The 11,048-nt window shown below is 38.6% G+C and overlaps 1 protein-coding gene across 1 annotated transcript; it reads left to right on the top strand.

Moving 5' to 3' along the window:
* The first annotated feature begins 7,040 nt into the window (after positions 1-7,040).
* Positions 7,041-8,930, top strand: LOC128556094 (uncharacterized). The gene has a single exon (XM_053539995.1). It carries the CDS (start codon positions 7,041-7,043, stop codon positions 8,928-8,930), a length of 1,890 nt encoding a protein of 629 aa, XP_053395970.1.
* The last annotated feature ends 2,118 nt before the right edge of the window (positions 8,931-11,048 follow it).

Raw genomic sequence — 11,048 nt, 5'->3', positions numbered from 1 at the left:
ATCTAGGTTCAATTTTGAAACTGAATTATCTAGGTAAATAACTAGGTCACTAAGTCAGATCATAGAAGATGTTGTTCGCAAACAAAAGGCTACAATTTTCACCTGATCTTCATGTGACTTGGAATGTTTTAAGTATCTGGATCACATCTGAAGGTTCAGGGTGAGCTATTAGTATAGCTGGATTGTCCGTTGTCCACATTTTCACTTGAACGTATATGAAACTACTGGTCAGAATTATACCAAACTTGGTCAGTAACATCCTGGCATGGCCCTCTATCAAGTTTGTTCAAATGGTTCACTTTAGCCCCTTTTAGGGTCTGCCAGAGCTAAAAATAGAAACACCTTTAAAAGAACTTCTCATGAACCGCTTGATGGATCTTCATCAAACTTGGTCTGTAGCATCATTTAAAGGTCCTCTCAAAAGTTTGTTCAAATGGGGGTATTTGGCCCCTTTTAGGGGCTGCTAGAGCCAAAATTAGAACAGCTTGAACGATTTTCATCAAACTTGGTCTGTAGCATCATTATAAGTTTCCCTCCCAAGTTTGTTGAAATTGGGCAAAGCCACTAGAGCCAAAATTTGAATTAAGCGGCTTCTTCTCATCAAACTTGGTATATTATTATAATGGTCCTCTCCCAATTTTGTTCAAATGGGGGCACTTGGGCCACTAGAAATACCTTTAAATGACCTTCTCATGAACCACTTGAAGGATTTTCATCAGTCTTGGTATGTAGCTTTATTAGCTCACCTGTCACATAGTGACAAGGTGAGCTTTTGTGATCACCCTTCGTCCATGGTCAGTCCGTGCGTGCGTCAACAATTTCTTGTCTGCACGATAGTGGTTTCATTTATGATTTTATTTTAACCAAACTTGCACACAACTTGTATCACCATAAGATCACGGTTCCTTTCTTGAACTGGCCAGATCCCATTATGGGTTCCAGAGTTATGGCCCCTGAAAGGGCCAAAATTAGCTATTTTGACCTTGTCTGCACAATAGCAGCTTTATTATGTCTCCTCCCCTCTGGGGGAGACATATTGTTTTTGCCAGTCCGTACGTCACACTTCTTTTCCGAGCAATAATTGGAGAACCATTTGACCTAGAACCTTCAAACTTCACAGGGTTGTAGGGCTGCTGGAGAAGACCACCCCTATTGTTTTTGGGGTCACTCTGTCAAAGGTCAAGGTCACAGGGGCCTGAACATTGAAAACCATTTCCGTTCAATAACTAGAGAACCACTTGACCCTGAATGTTGAAACTTAACAGGTTGATTGGTCATGAAGAGTAGATGACCCCTATTGATTTTGGGGTCACTCCGTCAAAGGTCAAGGTCACAGGGGCCTGAACTTTGAAAACGATTTCCGATCAATAACTAGAGAACCACTTGACCCAGAATGTTGAAACTTAATAGGATGATTGGTCATGAAGAGTAGATGACCCCTATTGATTTTGGGGTCACTCCGTCAAAGGGCAAGGTCACAGGGGCCTGAACATTGAAAACCATTTCCGATCAATAACTAGAGAACCACTTGACCAAAGAATGTTTAAACTTAATAGGATGATTGGTCATGAAGAGTAGATGATCCCTATTGATTTTGGGATCACTCCGTCAAAAGGCAAGGTCACAGGGGCCTGAACATTGAAAACCATTTCCGATCAATAACTAGAAAACCACTTGACCCAGAATGTTGAAACTTCATAGGATGATTGGTCATGTAAAGTAGATGACCCTTATTGTTTTTGGGTCACTCCGTTAAAGGTCAAGGTCACAGGGGCCTGAACATTAAAAACCATTTCCAATCAATAACTTGAGTACCACTTGACCCAGAATGTTGAAACTTCATAGGATGATTGTACATGCAAAGTAGATGACCCCTATCGATTTTGGGGTTATTCTGTTTAAAACAAAGAAAAATATCAAACGGAGTGCCACGCACCAAAAGCGCAGCCTCCTCAAAACGAACTCCCCATCACGCAGTCAAGGTCACAGGGGCCTGAACATTGAAAAACATTTCCGGTCAGTAACTTGAGAACAACTTGACCCAGAATGTTGAAACTTAATAGGATGATTGGTCATGCAGAGTAGATGACCCCTATCGATTTTGGGGTCACTCTGTTAAAGGTCAAGGTCACAGGGGCCTGAACATGGAAAACAATTTCCGGTCAGTAACTTGAGAACCACTCAACCCAGAATGTTGAAACTTCATAGGATGATTGCTCATGCAGAGTAGATGACCCCTGTCGATTTTGGGGTCACTCCGTTAAAGGTCAAGGTCACAGGGGCCTCAACATTGATAACCATTTCCGATCAGTAACTTGAGAACCTCTTGATCCAGAATGTTGAAACTTCATAGGATAATTGAACATGCAGAGTAGATGACCCCTATTGATTTTTGGGTCAGTCTATTAAAGGTCAAGGTCACAGGGGCCTGGTCATGTGAAATCATTTCCGGAAAATAACTTGAGAACCACTTGACCTAGAATGTTGAAACTTAATAGGGTGATCGGTCATGCAGAGTAGATGACCCCTATTTATTTTGGGGTCACTTGATCAAAGGTCAAGGTCACAGGAGCCTGAACAGTGACTTGAGAACCACTAGGCCAAGAGTGTTGAAACTTAGCGGGATGACTGGACATGCCAAGTAGATGATCCCTATTGCAGCCAACCGTCAATGTCTCTTTGACTCACTCCTGACACATATTGACTTCTTGCCTATTGGGGGAGACATGCACTTTTTTGCAAAAGCATCTTCTAGTTTATGATTTGAATTTTACCAGACTGGCACACAACTTGTATCACCATAAGATCTTGGTTCCTTTCTTGAACTGGCGAGATTCCATTATGGGCTCCAGAGTTATGGCCCCTGAAAGGGCCAGAATTAGCTATTTTGACCTTGTCTGCACAATAGCAGCTTCATTTATGATTTGATTTTAACCAAACTTGCACACAACTTGTATCACCATAAGATCTCGGTTCCTTTCTTGAACTGGCGAGATTCCATTATGGGTTCCAGAGTGATGGCCCCTGAAAGGGCCAAAATTAGCTATTTTGACCTTGTCTGCACAATAGCAGCTTCATTTATGATTTTAATTTAATCAAACTTGCACAAAACTTGTGTCACAATAAGATCTCGGTTCCTTTCTTGAACCGGCCAGATCCCGTAATGGGTTCCAGAGTTATGGCCCCTGAAAGGGCCAAAATTAGCTATTTTGACCTTGTCTGCACAATAGCAGCTTCATTTATGATTTGATTTTAACCAGACTTGCACACAACTTGTATCACCACAAGATCTTGCTTCCTTTCTTCAACTGGCCAGATTCGTATCGTTTCTTTGACAAAATGATTTCAGCAACTCTCAGTGTCGTTCAGAAGGCAGTAATGTCCTTAAAATTTTGAATAGTATTTCCAAGTGCTTTTATGGTTTCAGTAAAATTCATACTATTCTTAAATAGTTAATAAAATTTAGATTCTGTGTTGTAATATTTTTTGTCCTTGGGGATCATTTAGCCTATTAAATATCTATTTAATAAAATTCCTCTTAAGGTCGTGCTAGCGGGCTTGTGGGGTGTTACACTTTCAGTTACCTCTCAATAAAGCTGAGTCTTTTACTATTTTGCTTGGTTGCGTTCTATGCTTCCATTAGAATATATTATTCTGGTATTATTCAAAATTAATCACATAATGTTTTAGTACCATGAAGTCATTAACTATATGTTTTGCAATAATTCAAATGATTTAAAATATTTCAAGGTATTTCTAAATGTTACAAGATGATAAAATAAATCAATTTGTGTCCACCAAGTTGACATGTTATCATATCTTGGTTTCTACCACTTAATTAGTTAACATTTTTGACAGCTTTTTGCAAATTCAACGGTTTACATCTAAAGAAGTTTTACATAAAGTACCTATATACTATTTTGTTTGTTGATTTTTGTTTAGTGCCGCTTTTCAACAGTAAATAGTTTATTAATCAGCAAATAAATATATTACTATAATACATGTGTTTTGATATCTGTTTGAAAAACACATGTTCAAAAAAAGAAAAGGCAGCTCATGTTGCCAGAGTTTATACTTCGATGAAATATATGGCTGATAAACATTTATAAGATTGTTAAAACATCTTTTACGTTTGCAACAGTATTTTATTTATAGCAGAAACAAATGGTATAAGTAATCAAAATATTGGTTATGAACTAAACAACAGTAGAACAGGAAAAATGAATGTAACGTCTTTGCTTTTTGATATTCGTGTGACCACTTCTTTTCTTAGTTAGATGCTTTGCTATGCGGCAGCCATAATCTTTGCCAAAATTATTTTAAAATGTGTAAATCTCCAATCTATGCCGAATTTCCCCAACTCATCCGGCTCAATTAACTGTATGTCAAAGTGTTCTAATTCCTGTTATGCCAATTAAACTACGCCCCTACGTCTGCAACCACACAGTAACAGGTGAGTGGGTGACGCATAAAATACAGATGCTGTAGGACATAGCGGGTGATACAAGAAAAAATATTACGTCTTGAATGGATGGAGAAAGCGTGGCTTTGCGGTCTCCGTTTGGACAACTGTCTCAAGTACTCTAGCTCATCTTGTACTTCTTATGCAAAAAGTGACTTTGGAAAAAACAATCTGACATGACAGAGCTTAAGCCTGCTGGCGGCAAGTGCCTTCGCGACTAGTGCATGCTGATCTTGGTCTGCACTGTTTCCTAGTCAGTCAGTAAATTTTCAGTGGACACTCCTTTGATAAATAAGTGGCACTGTCCAAATTGAATGATGGACTCGTCCATTAGGTAAATGTTAACAGCTAATTCCATCACAACATATACGCCAAAGAACTACAGTTAAATAAGTCAATGATTCGGACAGACAAACATCGTTTTTCAGATTTAGACTTATATATCGAAAACCTTATCCAGCAATTATATAAAAAGGTTGCTCGTTCAGGAATACCTATACCTAAAATTACGTAAATCATTCTGTAAATTATCGTTAGACAGTCGGAACTTATTTCAAGTTATATTTGCCTTTGAAAACATAGAACACAACCATGCAGAATTTTAGCACATTCGGTTTGACAGAGGTAATGAAATGTGCAACACCCCTTACGCTCCACTAGCTCTGGCTTAGGCGGTATTCTATCATACATGAATGTATTCCATGATCCCCTATGACGGTGCAGAGTATATCTTTAAAAACCAGTATGAGTAAGTCTTCTCGTAGTCCAATATCACTTTTATTTCATTACACTCTGTGGACGAACCGTCAGGGGAGGTAGCCAGACTACTCTATACGTATATGGTTCGTTGCGATTTCTATTATTCGTTAGATTGCCTTTTTGTATATATTTAAATGAAAACGTTTTTGTTTGGAATATTGAGCCGTTTGTTAACATGATGAGTATAAGGTATTCGCGTTCTGGGGATAACATTAAGTTACACTGTCTCGGAGAATGCAGCCCCCTTCACACGAAACCCTACTGTAGTGTAAGCATTATCTTGTAAATAATGTAAATAATAAATATGTCACATAAGACATAGACAAAATAAAACAAATATCCAACCAGGATTAAACATTCAAACGAAGGAACACATTGGGGTGGTAAACGGTAAAACACTGCTTGCGAATTCTAACTCTTAATCAGCACCATGTTTCAAAGTATCCCTTACAAGTGTAGTTGAAAAAGAAGCACAGTATGTAAAACAAAGAAACATTATGTAAAACACAGAAATTATATGAATATATGTCAAATGAAAACATGACGAACTAATGTAAAGCACACTCTTCCCGCTCCCTGACACTAACTTTAGTGGAAATCTATTCTACAGAAACATAGAATAGGCCACAAGATTCCAACTGCCCATTGGTAATAATCAAATAGAATAGAAAATCCATTGGAAGCAAAGAACGCAGATAAGCAAAATGAAAGCAGACTCGATTTGATTGAATCTGTTCATGAGAGGTCATGAAATCTACAACATCCCTCGCACCCATAGCACCGCCATGTAAGTGTATCTTAGCTTATTTAAAGTCGTCACCGGGTTCCCATATGGACCGCTGCTGCAGAAGAATCATTAGACATTTTAATCAGGAAAGTAAAAGATAAAGAAGACGCTACAATGCCAGGAGCGCCACTGATTCTTTAGCATGCCAGGTTATAAAGAACTAAAATAAACGGCACTGTTGTCCCAAAAATGATATTTTAGTTTAAGAAATGGAGACGCGAACTCACGACCTCTGATTTCTTAGCACGGCGTCTTATCACTGAACCAAATACGTCAGACTTTTTATATAAAAAACATTGAACAGACTAAACGACCCTTAATGATCAGAAATAATAGCAAAACTGGGTCCAGGTGCGGGGAGACATATTACGGCCGCGACACATCACTTAAAGATTTCTGTTGTGGAGTTTAACCAGATCTATTAAGAAAGTACCTTAGCATAGAACTCGACTATAAGGATACCAAAATAGAGGTGACAAAATCTACAACAACCCTGATGCCCGGAAGCACCGGCTTGAAACCAAAGGCTAAGGTAAGACCTTTTAAAAACAACAACAACAACAAAAAAAAGAAGTCATTTTTAACATTTTTAGATGGCTTTTTAACATCCCTTAAAATCAGTACTCAATATAAAATCAGCTTTAGCTTTTCGTGTTTTTTTTTATTTTCCAACATTTTTATTTGCACCAAAGGGGTCCGATATGTGGGTCAATTGATATAAGCACATTAAACAGCGAGCCAATGAATACATATTGAGACAAGAGATTTTATTCCAGATTTCAGAAATTAACCATTTCCATCAGGTTCTTTACCATCAATTTCATGAAAAATAGGGACATAGAGACATCTTATACAGAGTGAGGGTAATTTTTGACCTTTCCCAAACTGTTTTCGGCTTTTTCCTTGCTCCACTGTCGCTTTGTCATCTATTTTCGCGACTTACGAAATTTACCTCTTTTTGCCTTTGTTGCAGTAGACATGTGTAGAATCACTCTGTGTATGGTGGGGATTCTATCCTTATCTCTATATATTATGAGTGCTGAGCTGTCATATCAGATTGGAGGAGGTGCCTTCAGAAAGTTGGGTTCCATTAAGCTAAACAACATCTGTTGCTCTGGGGTTAGCCCATATTTACTGTCAAAATTTGCTCAGAAATTTAGTACATATACAAGAACAGATAATGGTATTCCTGCTTTAGATCTTACTTTTGCTTTGTCCTCTGGACTGCTTCACTTGAAAAAATTCAGAAAGAGGCTCCTCAATCAAAATAGACTCACGCTCATGTATATCTGCCTCATATTAATAATGATGGCTTTTGACACTGAAACCAACCCAGGACCAAACAGCACAGTTACAAATAGATCAGATCTTTGCGGTATTTGTACTAAAGTAGTAGGTTGGCATCCAGACCGTGGTATTTATTGTGAGGAATGTAGTACATGGTATCATGCACAGTGCCAGGGCATGAGCTCACATATGTATAATTTTTACAGTGATCACTCAGATGAATTTTGGGAGTGTCATAAATGTGGGATACCAAATTTTGCATCATCACTTTTTGAAAACTCGTCAGTTGCTGACTCAAATAATTCCATCTCAGATGTCAGCTCAGATCTGCCATGTTTAAAATCACCAACAGCCACAATCCAACATCCCCTTCATAGTAGTACTCCAACTGGAAAATCATCACACCCAGTAACAAACATTCAGACAAACAGAGCTCCTAAACAAATTCGAAGGAAACAAAATATCCAACATCTCAAAATCATTACTGCAAACTGCCAGTCTGTAAAAAGTAAAAAATTGGGTTTTCTTGCAATGTTAACAACTGTTAAGCCTGATATTGTGCTTGGTACCGAATCATGGCTGAAGCCACACATAAAAAATTCTGAAGTCTTTCCACCCGATTATAAAGTCTACAGAAAAGATCGTAAACGTCGTACGGGAGGTGGGGTTTTCATTCTTGTTTCAAATAAGCTTACCAGTAATTCTCTACCGGAACTTCAGTCAGACTCGGAGATCATCTGGGCTCAGATCAAACAGGAAAGTAAACAAGATCTTTATGTTTGTAGTGCCTACAGACCAGACAAGGACCTTAGTTGCATAGATGAAATAAATCGTACCACCTTACTTATTGACAGTAGTAACAACACCATCATAGTTGGGGGAGATTTTAATCTTGGAAATGTTAATTGGCAATCTCTTACAGTTGATACTGGTGCTACCCATGCAGATGAAAGTAACAAACTCCTTGACTTAGCAGACTCCTTTGGTTTTCAGCAATTGATTCATGAGCCAACTAGAACTACAGACACTACTCAAAATACCTTAGACCTTTTATTTATAAATAATCCAACCTTAGTTGACAATATCAAAGTCATTCCTGGCTTTAGTGACCACTGTATCCCTTTCATTGATATAACAGCTACCCCCCGAATAAATTACAAAGAAAAAAGAAAGATACTTTTATTTGATAAAGCTGATTGGGCTGGTTTTAAATCAGAGTTAGTAAATTTTGGAATAGAACTAAATAAAATGTCCGATAAACTAAATGTTCAGGAGTTTTGGGATAACTTCACGTCTAAACTAGAGAGTTTGACAGATAATTATGTACCATCTAAAAATGTAAATGGGAAACACCACTTGGCTTGGATAAACACTGAAATAAAAAAGTTGCTTAAAAAAAGGGATAGACTGTATGCCAAGTTCAAAAAGTCAAAAGGAAAGTACCTTGATAAACTTAAGAAACTGAAAGCACTTATACAAAAGAAAACAAGAAAAGCCTACTGGAATTACATTAACAACATTGTATGTGATCCTACTGAACAAAAACATGGAACTACCAAAACAATTGGAGTTTCATTAAAAGCCTTAAGAAAGACTCCTGTGGTGTTGCACCCCTTAGAGAAGATGGCATACTGAAGTCCAGTTCTCGTGATAAGGCAAATATATTAAACCATCAGTTTTCCTCTGTTTTTACCAAACCAGATGATTCTGTACTCCCAGACCTTGGAAACAATCCTTACCCTGACATGAAAAATATTTCAGTTTCTGAAAATGGCGTCTCTAAACTACTTAAAGGACTAAATCCCCATAAAGCAGCTGGCCCAGATGCCATAAAACCTAGAATTCTTAAAGAGTGTGCTGATGAAATAGCACCAATTTTCACTCTCATTTTCAATAAGTCCTTACAGTCCGGACTCGTACCATCTGATTGGAATCAGGCAAATGTCACCCCTGTCTTTAAAAAGGGGGAGAAGTTTAAACCTAGCAACTATAGGCCAGTGTCACTGACATGCATTGCATGCAAAATACTTGAACACATTGTAGTTAGTAACACCCTTGATCATCTGGATGCAAATGATATTATAGTTGACAATCAACATGGCTTTCGAGCACGTAGATCATGTGAGACCCAGCTTGTGGGCTTTGTTCATGATCTTGTCAAGTCTGTAAAGGAAGGCCAGGTTGATGTCGCTATAATGGATTTTAGTAAAGCTTTTGATGTAGTAGACCATAGAAGACTCCTCCACAAGCTTAAATTTTATGGTATCAGAGGCAATGCTCATCACTGGATAAAAGCCTTTCTCAGTAATAGAACGCAGAAAGTAGTTGTTGATGGTGCTATGTCGTCTGTAGCCACAGCTGATTCTGGTGTCCCCCAGGGTTCCGTTTTAGGGCCTCTTCTATTTCTTCTCTACATAAACGACCTCCCTGCCAGTGTTCGTTCGGATGTGAGACTGTTTGCTGATGACTGTATCATCTATAGAGTAATACGCTCAGCTGTGGACTCACAGACCCTTCAAGCAGATCTGGACAGACTGGCAGGGTGGGAGAGGAAGTGGAGGATGGCCTTCAACGTAGACAAATGCCACATCATGCACATTACCCCACCTAGATCTAAACCAGTCATGACTGACTATTTTCTACACAGCCAACCCTTGTCTGAGGTCAAACAAGCTACCTATCTCGGTGTGGAACTTTCATCTAATCTCTCTTGGTCTCCACACATTAGCAAAATAACAAACAAGGCCAGTCAAAATCTTGGGTTCTTAAAACGAAATCTATATTCTGCCAAACCTGAAACTAAAGCAGCAGCCTACAAATCAATAGTCAGACCTTCCTTGGAATACTGTGCTTCTGTCTGGGACCCTTATCAATTAAATGACAAGCAGAAATTAGAAAATGTACAAAAGAGGGCCGCTAGGTTTGTTACTAACAACTATTCAAAGTCGCCGGGTACTGTAACACAATTACTACAGCAATTACAATGGGAGTCCTTAGAGCGCAGAAGACAGAACATCCGTCTTAGCCTCTTCCATAAAATACATTATGGGCTTGTTGACATAATACCTTTACAATATATGGATCCACTATTAAGAACATCCAGACATCACCATCAACTAGCATATCATATACCACACTCATCAGTTGACTACATAAAGTACTCATTTTTCCCTAGGACAATAGTTGAATGGAACTCACTGCCGGTGCACTTAGTCAGTGCTGACTCAAACGCTGTGTTTAAGTCGGGACTGACTGTGCTACCACACATCCCCTAGACAGTACATATATGCTTTTATCTTTTAACAGTACTAACTCTCTTGTTTCTTCACCATGTACATAGTAGATTATGCAATGTATAGGCTTTAAGGGCTTGAGTAGGGTTTTGCACTATTTTTTATCACATTGTCAATGTCCTCCTGGGTGGATTGAGTAGCTTGGGAGGCTTGATAATCTTTCACTTTACTAACCCCCACGCATGGCCATTATAGTCCAACAGGACTGCTTGCCATTATCAAAGATGATGATGATGATGAGGTCAGTAATTCGGTCGAAAATGTGCTTCCGTGGTGTATCGAAAGAAGTCCATAATAAATACATCCTAATTTTCCCATTTTCTGCGCAAATTCGTGTAGAACGAGTGCTTTAATCACACTTTTTCGCTACTAGAATACATTCTGCATGAAATGAGACGGTTTTCATGTTCATACAACCCACATGGCAAGTTTTGCAGATCGAAACCGGAAGTAGGTGTTT

Source organism: Mercenaria mercenaria, chromosome 4, assembly GCF_021730395.1.
Source record: "Mercenaria mercenaria strain notata chromosome 4, MADL_Memer_1, whole genome shotgun sequence".
NCBI lineage: Eukaryota > Metazoa > Mollusca > Bivalvia > Venerida > Veneridae > Mercenaria > Mercenaria mercenaria.
Note: the sequence above shows the minus strand (reverse complement) of the source record. Positions and strands in the feature narration are given on the sequence as shown.

Excerpts from the sequence above, each read along its gene's own strand:
- LOC128556094 (XM_053539995.1), top strand. The coding sequence starts at position 7,041 with ATGAGTGCTGAGCTGTCATATCAGATTGGAGGAGGTGCCTTCAGAAAG.